The 18,107-nt window shown below is 46.7% G+C and overlaps 1 protein-coding gene across 4 annotated transcripts in view; it reads left to right on the top strand.

Annotated features, from left to right (window-relative positions):
* The window catches only part of LOC134969640 (Wilms tumor protein 1-interacting protein homolog), a 156,267-nt gene extending 140,784 nt beyond the window's left edge, over window positions 1–15,483 (top strand). For 3 of the 4 annotated variants that reach the window (XM_063945726.1, XM_063945727.1, XM_063945725.1), the window contains exon 8: window positions 7,844–15,483. In XM_063945726.1, coding sequence (XP_063801796.1) covers window positions 7,844–7,996 — 153 coding nt within the window. In that variant the 3' untranslated portion in view covers window positions 7,997–15,483. The remainder of the gene's footprint in view (window positions 1–7,843) is intronic. The other variant, XR_010189512.1, reaches the window with a different exon arrangement.
* The last annotated feature ends 2,624 nt before the right edge of the window (window positions 15,484–18,107 follow it).

Raw genomic sequence — 18,107 nt, 5'->3', positions numbered from 1 at the left:
CAGGAGCGGTGGGGGGTCGACTCAAGAATTTCAGCGCACAGTGGGCTTGCTCACAGGTGGACCCCTGGATCCTGCAGGTAGTATCTCAGGGTTACAGGTTGGAGTTCGAGAAGTCTCCCCCTCGCCGGTTCCTAAAGTCTGCTTTGCCAACGTCTCCCTCAGACAGGGCGACGGTATTGGAAGCCATTCACAAGCTGTTTTCTCAGCAGGTGATAGTCAAGGTACCCCTCCTACAACAAGGAAAAGGGTATTACTCCACGCTATTTGTGGTACCGAAGCCGGACGGCTCGGTAAGACCTATTCTAAATCTGAAATCTTTGAACCTGTACATACAGAAATTCAAATTCAAGATGGAGTCACTCAGAGCAGTGATAGCGAATCTGGAAGAAGGGGACTTTATGGTGTCCCTGGACATAAAGGATGCTTACCTGCATGTCCCAATTTGCCCTTCACATCAAGGGTACCTCAGGTTCGTGGTGCAAAACTGCCATTATCAGTTTCAGACGCTGCCGTTTGGATTGTCCACGGCACCTCGGGTCTTTACCAAGGTAATGGCCGAAATGATGATTCTTCTTCGAAGAAGAGGCGTATTAATTATCCCTTACTTGGACGATCTCCTGATAAGGGCAAGGTCCAGAGAACAGCTGGAGGACGGAGTAGCACTAACCCAACTAGTGCTGCAACAACACGGGTGGATTCTGAATTTTCCAAAATCTCAGTTGACACCGACAACACGTCTGCTGTTCCTGGGAATGATTCTGGACACGGTTCAGAAAAAGGTGTTTCTTCCGGAGGAGAAAGCCAAGGAGTTATCCAAACTTGTCAGGAACCTCCTAAAACCAGGAAAAGTGTCTGTGCATCAATGCACAAGAGTCCTGGGAAAGATGGTGGCTTCTTACGAAGCGATTCCATTCGGCAGATTCCACGCACGAACTTTTCAGTGGGATCTGTTGGACAAATGGTCCGGATCGCATCTGCAGATGCACCAGCGGATAACCTTATCACCACGGACAAGGGTGTCTCTTCTGTGGAGGTTGCAGAGTGCTCATCTGTTAGAGGGCCGCAGATTCGGCATACAGGACTGGGTCCTGGTGACCACGGATGCCAGTCTGAGGGGCTGGGGAGCGGTCACACAGGGAAGAAACTTCCAGGGAGTATGGTCAAGCCTGGAGATGTCTTTTCACATAAATATACTGGAGCTAAGAGCGATTTACAATGCTCTAAGTCTGGCAAAACCCCTGCTTCGGGGTCAGCCGGTGTTGATCCAGTCGGACAACATCACGGCAGTCGCCCACGTAAACAGACAGGGCGGCACAAGAAGCAGGACAGCAATGGCAGAAGCTGCAAGGATTCTTCGCTGGGCGGAAGATCATGTGATAGCACTGTCAGCAGTGTTCATTCCGGGAGTGGACAACTGGGAAGCAGACTTCCTCAGCAGACACGATCTACACCCGGGAGAGTGGGGACTTCATCCAGAAGTCTTCCACATGATTGTGAACCGTTGGGAAAAACCAAAGGTGGATATGATGGCGTCCCGCCTCAACAAAAAACTGGACAGGTATTGCGCCAGGTCAAGAGACCCTCAGGCAATAGCGGTGGACGCTCTGGTAACACCGTGGGTGTTCCAGTCAGTGTATGTGTTCCCTCCTCTGCCTCTCATACCAAAAGTACTGAGAATTATACGGCAAAGGGGAGTAAGAACGATACTCGTGGCTCCGGATTGGCCAAGAAGAACTTGGTACCCGGAACTTCAAGAGATGCTCACGGAGGATCCGTGGCCTCTACCTCTAAGACGGGACCTGCTTCAGCAGGGACCGTGTCTATTCCAAGACTTACCGCGGCTGCGTTTGACGGCGTGGCGGTTGAACGCCGAATTCTAAGGGAAAAAGGCATTCCGGAAGAGGTCATTCCTACACTGGTAAAAGCCAGGAAGGAGGTGACTGCACAACATTATCACCGCATTTGGAGAAAATATGTTGCGTGGTGTGAGGCCAGGAAGGCCCCCACGGAGGAATTTCAATTGGGTCGATTCCTACATTTCCTGCAAACAGGATTGTCTATGGGCCTCAAATTGGGGTCCATTAAGGTTCAAATTTCGGCCCTGTCGATTTTCTTCCAGAAAGAATTGGCTTCAGTTCCTGAAGTCCAGACTTTTGTAAAAGGAGTACTACATATACAGCCCCCGGTTGTGCCCCCAGTGGCTCCGTGGGACCTTAATGTAGTTTTGGATTTTCTCAAATCCCATTGGTTTGAGCCACTCAAATCGGCGGATTTGAAATATCTTACATGGAAAGTAACCATGCTACTGGCCCTGGCTTCAGCCAGGAGAGTGTCAGAATTGGCGGCTTTATCGTATAAAAGCCCATATCTGATTTTCCATTCGGACAGGGCAGAACTGCGGACGCGTCCTCATTTTCTGCCTAAGGTGGTGTCAGCGTTTCACCTGAACCAGCCTATTGTGGTGCCTGCGGCTACTAACGATTTGGAGGATTCCAAGTTGTTGGACGTGGTCCGGGCATTGAAAATATATATTTCAAGAACGGCTGGAGTCAGAAAGTCTGACTCGCTGTTTATATTGTATGCACCCAACAAGCTGGGTGCTCCTGCTTCTAAGCAGACGATTGCTCGTTGGATTTGTAGCACAATTCAACTTGCACATTCTGTGGCAGGCTTGCCACAACCAAAATCTGTCAAGGCCCATTCCACAAGGAAAGTGGGCTCATCCTGGGCGGCTGCCCGGGGGGGTCTCGGCATTACAACTCTGCCGAGCAGCTACGTGGTCGGGGGAGAACACGTTTGTAAAATTCTACAAATTTGATACCCTGGCTAAAGAGGACCTGGAGTTCTCTCATTCGGTGCTGCAGAGTCACCCGCACTCTCCCGCCCGTTTGGGAGCTTTGGTATAATCCCCATGGTCCTGACGGAGTCCCCAGCATCCACTTAGGACGTCAGAGAAAATAAGATTTTACTTACCGATAATTCTATTTCTCGTAGTCCGTAGTGGATGCTGGGCGCCCATCCCAAGTGCGGATTGTCTGCAATACTTGTACATAGTTATTGTTACAAAAAAATCGGGTTGTTATTGTTGTGAGCCGTCTGTTCAGAGGCTCCTACGTTTGTCATACTGTTAACTGGGTTCAGATCACAAGTTGTACGGTGTGATTGGTGTGGCTGGTATGAGTCTTACCCGGGATTCATTATCCTTCCTTATTGTGTACGCTCGTCCGGGCACAGTATCCTAACTGGGGCTTGGGGGGGGGGGGGGGGGGGGGTCGTGGGGGGAGGAGCCAGTGCACACCACCTGATCCTAAAGCTTTATTGTTGTGCCCTGTCTCCTGCGGAGCCGCTATTCCCCATGGTCCTGACGGAGTCCCCAGCATCCACTACGGACTACGAGAAATAGATTTATCGGTAAGTAAAATCTTATTTTTTCCTATGAGATTCTGCATCTGTTTGATGTGTCACATGACTACCGTCCCAGTTTAAAAATAAATAAATAAATTTGAGTTGTGTCCTGGATGGCCACCATACAGGTGGCATACACTAAAAAAAGTTTCCCCCCACTCTCATATCATAGGTTTAGGGTCTGGATTCATATTTCCTTACTCATTTCCTTTTGATAAGAGTATTTCCACACTTATGGGCCACCCTGTACTAATCCTGGTCACTGTGTGCGGTGGATGTGTCAGGATAATGTATAGCTCTGTGCCCTGCCCATAGGTCAGCCTTAGCCGTTACCCTTTACCTTCCCAGTACATTGGCATGGGTTGAATGAATCACCTAGACCAGGGGTGGCCAGACTTTTGGAGTCAGTGACCTACTTTGAAAGCTGAAAAGCTTTTGTGATCTACCTATGCGGGATAATAGCACGCCGCCCCCCCAAAAGGGGCGTGGCATAACAAAAAAAAGGGGACATAGCCTTGCTGCACAGGGTGTAATGACTGTCTCGCACGAAATAACACATATGCACCCACAGTGCCAGTCATGCCCCCACAGTGCCACATATGCCCTCATAGTATTGCTCACCGTTTTGCTGTGTAGAGAGCGCAGCGCGCGCGTCTCCTGCCTGCCGCCCTGCCTCTCAGTCTGGTCTCGGGCGCTGACGGCAGCGTGTAGATCTCAAATCAGGCGCCGGTCCGCGAGCTCTGATTGGCTAACGAACCGCCACCTGAGTTGAGCTATACACTCCGCCGTCACTGTCGGATACCAGACTGAGGGGCAGGGCAGCAGGCAGGAGAGGCGCGCGCTGCGTTCTCCTCGCCTCCTGTGGATGGGCGGCGGATCGCGATAGACTGGTCGCATGTCTCCGATCGACCAGTCGTTCGCGATCGACTCTTTGGCCACCCCTGACCTAGACCTACTGTGTGTGTTGTGTGTGAGATGTGCCCTTTTATCATTAAGATGCACAGGACTAAAATCTAATACAATTCCAAATATCAGAGTGACAGTACACACATACACCAGAAGTGGAGGAGGTGAGGCCAGTGCCATACACCAGTGTTGGTCAACCTGTGGCTCTCCAGCTGTTTTGAAACTACATTTCCCAGCATTCCCTGCCACAGTTTTGGTATTTGGTAAATTCTAAATCTGTGGCAGGGCATGCTGGGATGTGTAGTTACACAACAGCTGGAGAGGCACAGGTTGGCCAGGCCTGCCATACACTATAAACCCCAATGTCTCCCTAAATATATAAAGGTACAAAAAGTACATAATTTTGTGAGGGGAAAATAGAAATGCAATTTGAACACTTATGATGTATGGGCGACCGTGAGGCCCATACATGATGATGGATTCTGTTACTCCCAGTAGCTCCCGAGTCCATTCATACTCAGAAGGCTGCACTTTACCTCATGGACTTGAGCTGCTGCTAGTGGCCATGTTGGGTGTTCCTGGGCACGGGGACTGGAGCAACAAGGAGCCCATGGGTTATGACATGTTATACACAAATACAGATTCCTTAAACCACTTAACTGACAAATTTTTCTTTTCCAAATGGTCCTTGAAAACGAACATTTTTTTTTTATTTAATGAAGTTAAAAACATTTAAAAAAGAAAAAAAAAGGAAATTTTATTTAAAAAACAAAATTATACCTAGGGAGTGTTGCGCACCACGCCATGGCCATATGTCCCCATTGTAGCTTCATCTATTGCTGCTGGAAAATAACCCCTTCCTCTCCTCACCCCCCCAGGGGTATATTGTTCTCCTACATGCAAAACTGGGTAGAGTGCCCCCTGTGTCTGGACCCAGGATTAGATGATCCCACGTCTGCCTCCAAAATGTCAAGATACCAGGCGACTGCCTAGTTTTTTTTTTTTACCTTGCCATCATTAAAACCTTGCACTTTTTACATTTCGGGCCTAACAATGCTGGGAAACAGTGACTTTCTAAGTAATTAAACCACTTCCACACGTAACGGTCAAACAAGTAGGAGGAAGCATGATGCCCTGGTGCTTTTTAGGTGGATCCAGAGTCGGTGATTTGCACCCTGAACCAAAAAGGACTACCACAGCATTCTACAGCCCCAACCAACACCCTCAGGCCCAAGCCCAGTTGGGCAAGGGTTCTTTGGCCAGGGACCCGTCCAAGATGGTGGCTGTGACACTGAGGGGGTTAATACCTTGTGCCGGAGCGCCATCTTCACATGAACTATCGGTGCTAGGTGCCATGTACTGTAAATATATGTAATAATGTATTTTAAAGAGATGTAGTATCAGAGGGCACCGGTGTAGAATAGATAAAAATCCTAAACTGGATGAGCCGATTCATTTATAGATTAATCAGAACAATCTTCTTTAAAAAGCAGGGTATATACCCTTTTTACCAATATTCTTCACCCAACAGTAATTAGCCTAAAATTAAATTTATTCTTTAGTAAATTACTTTCCCATAAAAGTACAGAAAGATAAAACTTCACAATACAATAAGCTGCAATAAATCCACATATACCAGAGAAATGGGTGTTACAATCAGACCTATTACCCTCAGGGGTATGGGCTCACTAGGTGGATAACATTCTGCTGGTTTTGTGGGAACTGCATGCCAAAATCCTACGCGTTTCGTCCAAGCGGACTTCTTCAGGGGTAGATAATACTTTCAATGGGTGGTCTTCTGTTTGCCGGCGGTCGGGCTCCCGGCGCTCAGTATACCGGCGCCGGGAGCCCGACAGCCGGAATACCGACAATTATTTTCCCTCGTGGGGGTCCACGACCCCCATAGAGGGAGAATAAAATAGTGTGGCGCGCGTAGCGCGCCACCGTGCCCGTAGCGTGGCGAGCGCAGCGAGCCCGCAAGGGGCTCATTTGCGCTCGCCAAGCTGTCGGTAAGCCGGCGGTCGGGCTCCCGGCGCCGGGATGCTGGTCGCCGGGAGCCCGACCGCCGGCCAGCCGTAGTGAACCCCTTTCAATAATACCCCTTTCACATCGCACAAATAACCCAGTATCGACACGGCATATTGCTGTGTCGAAACGGGTCAGTGTGCGATGTGAAAGCTCCTTTGCTGAATTAGCGGGTCGCCTGACCCGGTAAAAAAGAAGGGTTATTACCGGGTTGAATACCGGGTCAGGTGCAGTGTGAATGGGAGCTGTTCCGATGCGACACGGCTCCCATTCACAGCATAGGGAGAGGCGGCGCAGGAGATGAGCTCATCTCCCGGCGCCGCCTCCACCCTCGCCCCTGCTGCTCTGGCAACCGACCCGGTATATTGCCGGGTCAGAAAGCCAGCAAAGGAGCGCAAACGCCGGATCCCACCTGTAAGGACATGTTTCTCTTACCGGGTGGGATCCGGCATTTGCGATCTGAAAGCGGCATAATTGTATTGTGAATTCGTATCAATGGTGATGATTAAAAGGATAAAGCAGACAAATCCAGCTGCATATAAGGGTAACAATTTGTTCACCTTTGGCGTGATCCTCCACTGAGCACATTTGTCGGGCAGCTATCTGGCCTTCAGTGCAATTTTACTTGTTCAATACTTCTGCATCCGAAGAGTAGAGTAACAAACTCACCACAAATTGTGTGTGTACCCTCTTTTAGGGACAATGCCATGGTTGGTCAGTGTTCCTTTGTGGACGAGTAGAAAAATAAATAAAATAAGATTTGGGTTCTTTTATATTAAAGCTTTTTCTCACAAGCCATTGGAAACACTGGGTGTTCATGTTGTATTTCAGTTCTTGTTTAGTTTCTTTTCATGTTGGTCATTGTATTTTCCTCTCCTCATGGTGCTGTATTCCTGACCCATGTAGCCACTGGGGCATAGATGGCGGAGGAGCCCTAGTGGCCTGAGACCACAATCTACTTACTGGCAAATACACCTAACCCATGGTTTGTTGATCTCCTCATCCCAGTGATTAAGGGGGAGATTTACGAAGCAGTGATAAAAGTGGAGAAGTGAGCCAGTGGAGAAGTTGTCTATGGTAACCAATCAGCATTGACGTAACATTTATCATTTGCATACTAGAAAGGTATACAGAGCAGCTGATTGGTGGCCATGGGCAACTTCTCCACTGGCAAATTTCTCTACTTTTATCACTGCTTAGTACATGTCCCCCTAAAGCACATGCGATCTTGTGAGCTGATCCATAATACCTAACGTGGTAGTGAGGTTTGAGGGATATAGTTATTCTACACATGTGCGCTGATGATGATGATGATGATGTTTCCCACTTGATATGTATATGATAATGGAGCTTACTGTGTGTTCTGTACATGTGCCTGATGAGAACTTTCCCTTTTCTGCCTTTCTGCTCATTATTATGCACGGATACTGATATTTACTGATTGTTATGCTTATGGTGACGACGACGCTTCCTGGACGTAGCACTAACCAGTCTCCTGTCCTTGTAGGACTGTCACCTGCAGCTGAATGATGAAGAAGGCCACCGGTGTTACCCCCTGGAAGGACATCTCCTGTGCCACAGCTGTCATCTAAGGCGTTTAAGTGTTAATATTCCACCAGCGCACCCCCCCAATTACCCTATGCACGTGACAGAACTCTGAGCTGGTGCTCGGGACAGGAGAATCTGCTGCATCGATGATTGAGAAGAGAGAGACTGTAATCGTCCCATCTTCTAACACCTACTGGTACCATGTGTACACAAAGGGGGGGGTTTAACACGTTCCCTGCTTGGGATGTCTTACTGGACAAGGGTTATGTCAGCACTGCACCCTAGAGAGAAAGCGGGCCCCCACTCCCAGTGTCTATAGTGCATTTCTACAGAGAGCGAGAGTAGTTTCAAGAAAATTAAGTTTATTTTAACAGCTTCTTTCAAATTATTTATTGTCCTGACAGTGGCTGCAAATCTACAGAACCCACACGCTGTGTGTAAATCATGGTTCACCAGTGGAAATAGTCATTCTTAGCACTTAATCTGTATTAATTCATTTGCTGCCGGAAGGATTTGCCTACGGCTGACTGGTGCAAATGCTTCAGGCGGAGGTTCAGTAATCCCCTTCAGAAGACGTCTCCAGTGTGAACAGACTTTGCTTCCGCAACCAGGTGAAATACTGAGAGGGGTTCTACTGATGCAGACTGCAGGACCCACCCCCACCAATTCATGACCACTTTTCTGGTGGTAGGAAAAACAAAGACAGGGTCTTACGCAAAACCTCAGCTTGTCCATTTCAGAGGTATTTTTCTGAATCCAGTGTTTGATAGAGGTAACCATTAAATCCTTCTTAGCAAGTACAACCTTGGAGAGCTCCACAATTTCCATTATGCGATGTTGTGTGAAGCACCAGAGAGACATCCACTAAGAGACAGACTAATCGCAACACCCACAATGCATTGCACCCCCGTTTATCAGCAACACCCACAATGCACTGCACCCCCCTTTATCTGGGCAGTCACTTCGCTGCTAGAACCCTGATTATATGGGTTATATGAGAGGAGAGATTGCTTTGATAATATAAATCACAGTTGAACCGTAAATACATGTACAGTACCTGTGCTGCATTGTAATTAGCTGTTAATATGCTCACGCTTTAGTGCCAAAGCAGAAAGTCATGCGGCTGAACTCTGAGCGCTGTACAGTGTTGATATACTGTAGTACCAAGGAGGATTAGTAAATAGTATATGCAGTTGCACCATGGGTTAGTTTGATTGCGGGAAATCTGGGTGTTACTGTAACCTGTCAGTGTTCCACTGGAGGGCGCTAGTAGCAGTGACAACTGATTTCTGGCAGAAGGCATGTGGGCAATAGAAGATGCCCCCCCTCACTTCCATGTTATTATATAAATAGTTTTGGGATGGAAAAGACCATGGATAAAGGAGCAGTGAGGACTGGAGATTAGCAGGAGCCTGTAATTACCCTGAGGAGTGGGCTTGGCCTCTGAACACTGATATTCTGAATATTGCTTCGACCCAGACGTACTGCGTGTAAATATCGCCTATGGGTGCACACAGCATCTGACATCTGTAGGTAATATATTAACCTTTATTTTTTTCCTTATTCCTCTGAAAAGGAAAAACTAATTTATTTCCGCTGTTAACAGCGTACAACAGAATTATTTCACTACAGCACACCTGTCCAACCAGTCCCCTCATATCACATTGGCCTGAATATAGGTTGTCATATAATTATCTATAGGAGTTTAATCTGCAAAGGCAAAACAGGAAAGCGGATCAGTGTAATCCAACTCTATTGTCCTTTAATGTAGAACAGTGGTTTTCCAACTCTATCCCAAACAGTTCACATTTCCCAGGTCACCCAGCAGCTGCACAGGTGTATTCATGACTCACTGACACATTTCCCAGGTCACCCAGCAGCTGCACAGGTGTATTCATCACTGACACATTTCCCAGGTCACCCAGCAGCTGCACAGGTGTATTCATGACTCACTGACACATTTCCCAGGTCACCCAGCAGCTGCACCGGTGTATTCATTACTCACTGACACATTTCCCAGGTCACCCAGCAGGGGCACAGGTGTATTCATGACTCACTGACACATTTCCCAGGTCACCCAGCAGCTGCACAGGTGTATTCATGACTCACTGACACATTTCCCAGGTCACCCAGCAGGGGCACAGGTGTATTCATGACTCACTGACACATTTCCCAGGTCACCCAGCAGCTGCACAGGTGTATTCATGACTCACTGACACATTTCCCAGGTCACCCAGCAGCTGCACAGGTGTATTCATGACTCACTGACACATTTCCCAGGTCACCCAGCAGGGGCACAGGTGTATTCATGACTCACTGACACATTTCCCAGGTCACCCAGCAGCTGCACAGGTGTATTCATGACTCACTGACACATTTCCCAGGTCCCCCAGCAGCTGCACAGGTTTATTCATGACTCACTGACACATTTCCCAGGTCACCCAGCAGGGGCACAGGTGTATTCATGACTCACTGACACATTTCCCAGGTCACCCAGCAGCTGCACAGGTGTATTCATCACTGACACATTTCCCAGGTCACCCAGCAGCTGCACAGGTGTATTCATGACTCACTGACACATTTCCCAGGTCACCCAGCAGCTGCACAGGTGTATACATGACTCACTGACACATTTCCCAGGTCACCAAGGAGGTGCACAGGTGTAATCATTACTCTCTTACACACACACACACACACTACACATAATCCCTTTCCCAAGTGCCGGCACTGGGCTTTGGTTGCCAGTTTGGTGAATATCCTGTATACAGAAAATAATCCGTCTATTACTAGGGTACAGCGTAGTTGTGCTCTTCTTGAATCGGCACTAAACCCCCCCCCTTACTGATTAATCAGAAAGCCGATCATCACTTCTTGTGTAGCTGGAATACACGTATTGCTGTAATCTACAATAGTGCAGGCACGATAGGTTTTTAGTTCCACAACAGCTGGTGTACCAGAGGGCGCCCAAGACTGTTTTTTATTTTTCTCATGCCCGCAAATCCCAGTGCAGCAGCAAGAATGTGCCCCCTTCATTGCACGCTCCTGCTGGTCCTTTACCTACCACTCCATCTATCCATGTACACTGTGTAATGTGTGCAGAGAGCAGTGTAATGTTATATGGCGCTGTCCAATCACATCAGTCCCGCACCGGCAGAACTTACAATCTGGATTTACACACCAATTTAGTAAGAAAGCAAACTTGTTTGTGGACTAATCAAGCAAATGGACATGAACACGGGGAAAACATACAAACTCCACACACAAACTACCCCAGTATTATGAAGCACCGTGATCTACCATGATGTATGCATCACGGGTCTCGTATATAAATAGATAAGTCTTTATTTTCCAGTAATCGCCATGGCTGTATCCAGTTGGGTCGGCGGTATTGACCCCATGAGAATTTCTGCCGCATAGTAACCGGAACCCTGTCAGTAAATGATCCCTTTCTGGGAGCTGTGGGTTTAGAAAGGTTTTCTTTAATTGGGACAAATTTAGATGTAGTTGGAGGTGCTATCAATGCTGCTTCCCTGGAAGCAATAGCACTAATATGTTAATGCAGCAGGAGGTGTCACACCACCTGCTGCATTACTAGTCCGAACTGCACCCAAGGACTCTATCAGACCTTCCCTGGCACCTTTGGGTGGCTTGCAGCACCCAAGCGCCCCTTGCAGAGGCCAGGAAATCTCCCTGCCATCGCCGCCCCCAAACGGCATCAGGTGTAGGATCCATGTGCACACATACGGAACGGGTCATGCGCAAAGTACTGATCATCTTTACTTTGCAACACGCATAGCAGATACAACCGGACCTGAATGAGGTCCAGTGTGAGAGACCAGCTGGAACTGTGACTATAATGTCCCATAATAATCCATATAATGTAATTTCACTCAGATTCCCTCATTAATTCTAAATTATTTCCTGTATTAAAAACAAATCCCCCAATAAATGTCTGCTGTATGCGCCGGCCCACTGACTCTCTACAAGAACGCGGCACAGCCGTCCGCCACACCTTGTGCCCCATTCCTAAAACTTAGGCTCAGACAACAGGGGGCTAATTAGTGATCCATGCGACTGTATCATCAAGACCGGGACAAACTATAGACTGAGGGGTTCCCAGCCATCTACTACACATACATGTCCCAGCCATCTACTACACATACATGTCCCAGCCAGCACACGCGTCTACAGATCTGCAGCATGACTGTCAGCTGTACACCCAGAGGTATTGTGCTGTAAAGATACATTTAGCATTGATGACTCTCTCTGCACCAGATGTACAGGTAATAGACGGGTCAGTAGCTACAATAATAAAGAACAGCAAGACATAATAAAGTCACACGTCAGCACACAGGCTGCGGCCCCATCTGTATATTATGCGCTGTCACTTGGTTACCACCACATACATGTATGGTGGTGGCCAGACATACACTGTGCTTTCATCTATGGCAGGACACTTGGTACCGCTCAGTATAGTGTACTATGATCACATCACAATGAAGTGTTACAAAAGACCGCTAGGCCTTGTAACAAAAAAACATGCAAACTGACACACACCTATGTACATTGTACAGTAAGTCCCACAACTCAGTCGCTGCAATAAATGTATGTACAAAGATGAAAGGAACTGCAACAGTGAGTACAATGCGATGGCAGTACTTTGGGTTCACATGTCCCGTATCACGTACGCAAGCACAGCCAGAATCATACACAGTCCAAGGTAAATCCCAAAAAGTGCCAATTAAAAGGAATATTTGAAAACTAGATCTGTGTGCTGGTTGCAGAGCCTGCTGTGACCTCTGACCCCCATGGCTACCATTATTCCACCCCATGTAATGTATTGTCCGGATATCACCTGCCTTGTTCCTCAGTATTACTTGTCTTATTGTAATCCTAGTACTACAAACACTGCTCCTACGCAGGTATTCCTGGGGCAGCCGTCAGTGCAGTGTTATATTACTGTACTGTACCCTTTACTGTATTCAGGTGACCAGACACATTTACACTTGTTTCTGTGGTCACAATGGGTAGACACTTGTTAATGCTCACTCCGTAGCCTCCTGGCTGCTGGTCCAGCTTTCCTGGCCAACGGTGGACATGACCTCTCAAAATAAAGGCGTCAGCCCTTCTTGTAATAAATACAACTACTGTATATCTATAGATCGTTGGGGAAACATTTATCAAACCCTATAAAGAGGACAAGTTGGTGTTGCCTATAGCAACCAGATTCTATTTTATAAAATGTACTAGATAAATGGTAGCTAGAAGCTGGTTCGTTGCTACGGGTAACTTCAGCCATTGTCCTCTGTTGATACATCTTCCCCTTGGTGCCAGTTTTGGAAAGGTGAAACCCAGGAGAATGCTGGGAAGAGCGGTAATGTCAGGGTGTGATAGGACGTGATGGACTTTAGTGTCTGTCAGCAGAGCCAGGCTTCTGAACAAATCATTGAGAGTGAGGCTGCTTAGTGCACACACATCCTGTACGGTCTTATAGTCTAATATAGAGATACATCCTTTTACTGTACCTGTATGTCAACAAGAATATGAGGAAACGCATCTGTATGAAATAGTCATTATTTTGTTTATTCCAATCTAATGATGCTTGCCTAACAAAGCTGACAATCTAATTTAATTCCATGCACTTCCACATCGAGCAGACACTGGAAATAAAGGCAGAAATGTATAAACCATGTCTTTTAAAATGTGTACCTTGTTATATACACGCTGCTGACGTGACTACTCAGTGTATATTTTAATATGTGTATATTGGCTTTGGCTGCCTCGATTCCCCCAGATAAAGCTTTTCCAAAGTGCGCCAGCTCAGGACCTGTATGTGTTCCTCCACCATCCCGTTATCTTCTGATAGAGACCCACGCGTTTCACACCCGTTGTCCCTCCCACACTGCTCCGTATGTGACACCAGCCGGAGGAGCCGCTGCGTTTCCCAGAACATCATTTCCAGTTTATTCTCATTTTCTCTACAAATCCCAAAACTCTTATTCCCAAGTATGGAGATGAAGGCTAGTGCTTGTCTAACTGACCGACACTACTGATAGCCAAGGCGGGCTACTCCTCCCTAAATGCTGTATTCTGGTTTTCTCCAAGTGTAAGGAAGTTGGTAATGCAAAATACAAGACTTAGAGGGACATTTACTAAGCAGTGATAAGGGCAGAGAAGTGAGCCAGTGGAGAAGTGCCCATGGCAAACACTGAAGAAACATCTATAATTTGCATACTATAAATTTATACAGAGCTGTTGATAGGGCCACTTTTCCACTCTTATCACTGCTTAGTAAATGTCCTCCTTAGCCACAAAAATGTTAGGTATTGGTTGCTCATTTTTCATGTAGCTGGCATAGAAAGAAACCTCTCTCCCCCAACTCGTAATGTCCTATCTCACTGAAAAGAATGAAGGTCCTCAGTGGACCATCAGATATCAGTGTAGAAATTCCCCACCTTGGCAAGACAGGACAGCAGTTGTCATAGACACTGCGCAAATCTACAGTTTCCAAATAAATATCTATATATTAAAGCTCCCTAATTGGATGCCAAGTGGCCATGCATAAACTCTATAGACTACTCCCAAATGCCATTCTGCACTCTTGGCTCACATCAGCGCTGTGAGTAATATTGCAGGTCTGTTATCACTGACTTACCAGCTTCTGCTGTAATGGGTTGGGTTTGTGTTACCGGCGATCGGAAGACCGCCGGTCACCATACCGACGCCGGAATCCCGACTGGGAGATCGCCGGGGGGGGGCGAGCGCAACTATGCCCCATCTCTTTCCACTAGACCGGCGGGCATTTGAGGGTTCGGGATCCCGGCGTCTGTATTGTAATCAGTCTCCTGTCCACCGGTCACATAACCGCATCCCGCTGTAATCTGCCATTTGTTCTCATACTCGTTAGTAGACTATAAAAGCAAGAGATAGGCGTACACACGCCCACAGCGTCCCATGTTGTCTCCATTCCTAATTCACCGCACCCTCCAGTGTCCGTAGCTTCCCTAAATGGTTACTTGGTGTCACATCTTTATTGCTACCAGACAATGTACGGAGAGGTAAGATAAAAGGATTTCAGTGTCTTTGTATTTTAATCACAAGCTGCGTCATGAACTATTATATTTGTAACTAATTTCTTAACTGTAGTATATAAGTTGACTTAAATTAAGTTTTCCTTTTAAGAAATATATTTTTCATTTTCTTTGAAAGAATATAGTGGTTTCTTTTCGGCCAGGAACTTGGACCAACTTTGTAGGAGATGTAATATGCTCAGTTTGTATATCATGTAAAGTAGTTTTATGCCGGCAAAAAGTAAAAATAAAAAAAATGGATTAGTTGAACTATTTTTGTATAAATTCTTGCAGAACTCTCATTGTGCTTCGGTTATTTAGAACCATAGAACAATTGTGTCTTTATTTTTATTATCTGTGTTTGATTCTCTTGATTTAAGAAATAAAAACTTGGGGAAATGTAGATTTATTTATCCGAAGAAGCGATATTGCTATCATCTTAAGTTATTTAATGTTAAAAGACAGAAGCGTCATTTAAACTTTAGTTGTTATAATCTGCTTTTTACAATAAAGACTTTTTTGTAGTTTATGTTGCACTGTGTGGTCTCTTCAACTCCCTGGTTTTGGGAAACTGAAGTTTCTATCGTGTTCACGTCCAAAACCACCAGCGGCCATTACAGCCTCAGCGGACGACGCTATCAATGGATTCTTCTGATTTGTGGGAACAAAAACAGTGCAATGGTTTTCAGCTAAGACCCCATCTGCTGTTTCACTTCTCAAACTATTGGAATCTCCGGCTTAAACTGGTTTTGCAACTTCAGTCAACTCACATTTATAATCTTGCAACTTTGGGTTAAGGCCCATACAACCTAGACCAGAAAGTAAAAGATATACTAGACGAGATTGTAAAAGATCTCGCTCAGAAGAGACAATCTCGTCTAGTGTGTACACTCAATGTCGTTAACGATGCATGCTCCCGTGCATTGTTAATGACCCCCTCCCTCGTCTGAACATGTACAGACATACCCGTCGTCGCTCCCTTCCCCGCTGGCATCGTCAAGTGTGTATGCACTTGTTGCCGGCACCCCGCCACCGCCAATGTCGGCTGGGATTCATTTGGTGTGTTTGGGCATTTTAGTCCCCAAAGCCTTCGTCGTCTAAGCAGAGAGATGTAACTTTCATCACCCTTTGATATGACAAAGCTCAACTCTACCCTGTGCATTGAAGGCAGCTGCATGCACAGAGCAGTTTGTGTTGTAATTAATGGCCTAGCCGTAGAAGATAGAAAGTCTTTGCTGAACACGGCAGGAAGTGAATTATACTATTGGATGTTACAGATGAGTATGTCCCTTACTGATAATGGCCCTCATTCCGAGTTGTTCGCTGCGTAGCGATCTTTGTAAAAAATGGCATACCTGCGCATGTGTATGGGCCGCAATGCGCACGCTCGACATACGGGTACGAAGACCATCGTTGTTTTACACATGTTCTAGCAACGATTCCATTCGCACAACCGAACGCAAGGAGATTGACAGGAAGAGGGCGTTTCTGGTTGTCAACTGACCGTTTTCTAGGAGTGTTTGGTAAAACGCAGGCGTTTGCAGGGCGGGTATCTGACGTCAATTATGGGACCTTCGTCGCAGCAATCATCACACAGAATAAGTAACTACAGGGCTGGTCTTGTTCTGCACAAAATGTGCTTGTACCCGCTCGGCTACACAGGCGTTCGCACTCTTGCAAAGCGAAAATACACTCCCCCCGTGGGCGGCGACTATGCATTTGCACGGCTGCTAAAAGTAGCTAGCGAGCGATCAACTCGGAATGAGGGCCAATGAACACAAGAATTTCTCAGTACCGAGCAACATGAATGCAAGATTGGTTCCTATATTAATTACCAATGCAAGGAGGTACCATTACTTAACCATGAAGATGTGGGATGCAATAAGCAGGTCAAAGCTTTTGCGATGTACAAAAACAGTTGCTTTATTGGAACATGGACAGAATATATAAAATATCTCTGAGATCCACTTGGCTAATAGAACTAAACTCTTCCGTAATGTGACCAACTGGGATGCCCCCACATAGAATAAAGATGGCCATTGTGGCATAAATCAGAAGCCATTAATATTTGTACTTTAAATATTAGATATCCAAGTGAGGATTAACGACACCAAAGACTATGCGGAGACCGGGTACATATTAAACTATAGATACGTGGTACACAGAAGACTATCATAACCACTGATACAGGCTCCGTATGCTCCCGCCTAGGGATCATTGTGCTCTGAGGGGCATAGATTATTCCAACCCAAGTGTCCTTTTTGAAGTCACATAGGATGTGAAAGGGCCCCATTGTGTCTTAGGGGTATATTTACTAAAGTGCGGGTTTATAAAAAGGAGATTTATGTTAAGAGCTTACCTTTGTTAAATTTCTTTCTGCGAGGTACACTGGATTCCACAGGGAATAACATCAGGGTGTAGAGTTGGATCTTGATCCAAGGCACCAACAGGCTAAAGCTTTGACTGTTCCCAGGATGCCTTGCACCCCCCTCTATATCCCCGCCTCCAGGCACTGGAGCTCAGTTTTGTTAACCAGTCCAAAGCAGTAGCAGGTAAAAGACGATAACAGTTAGTAGCCACAGCGAACCACATTCTCACAACAGGAGAAGGTACCAGCGGCTAATGCCATACAAACCCAAAGAGACCAAGTGCGTCAGGGTGGGCGCCCTGTGGAATCCAGTGTACCTCGCAGAAAGATTTAACAAAGGTAAGTTCTTACCATAAATCTACTTTTCTGCAGCAGGGTACACTGTATTCCACAGGGAATAACATCGGGGATGTCCTAAAGCATGTCGAAAGCAGACACCATGAGGCCTAGCACTTGCATCGCCGAGTATATCGACACTCGCGGACGAGAAAGGACGCATTTTATATTGTCCTGAAGCTTCAGGACCTACTCTTGGGACAAGAACAACCGTTGGTTGTGTGTGTCCAACAATGCCTCCAGATGCACCATGCTCTGAGCAGGGACCAGGGAGGATTTCTTCCAGTTGATGAGCAACCCGTGGGCTTGCAGGAATTGGACCGTCAGTTCCAAACGACAGAAAAAAGAACCTCTGGGGAGTTCTCCAGGATCAATAAGTCGTCCAGATACGGCAGAATCCTGATACCCTGATGGCGGAGCAGAGCCGTCATAACCACCATGACCTTGGT

This window comes from Pseudophryne corroboree, chromosome 11 (assembly GCF_028390025.1).
Source record: "Pseudophryne corroboree isolate aPseCor3 chromosome 11, aPseCor3.hap2, whole genome shotgun sequence".
NCBI classification, from domain to species: Eukaryota; Metazoa; Chordata; class Amphibia; order Anura; family Myobatrachidae; genus Pseudophryne; species Pseudophryne corroboree.
Note: the sequence above shows the minus strand (reverse complement) of the source record. Positions and strands in the feature narration are given on the sequence as shown.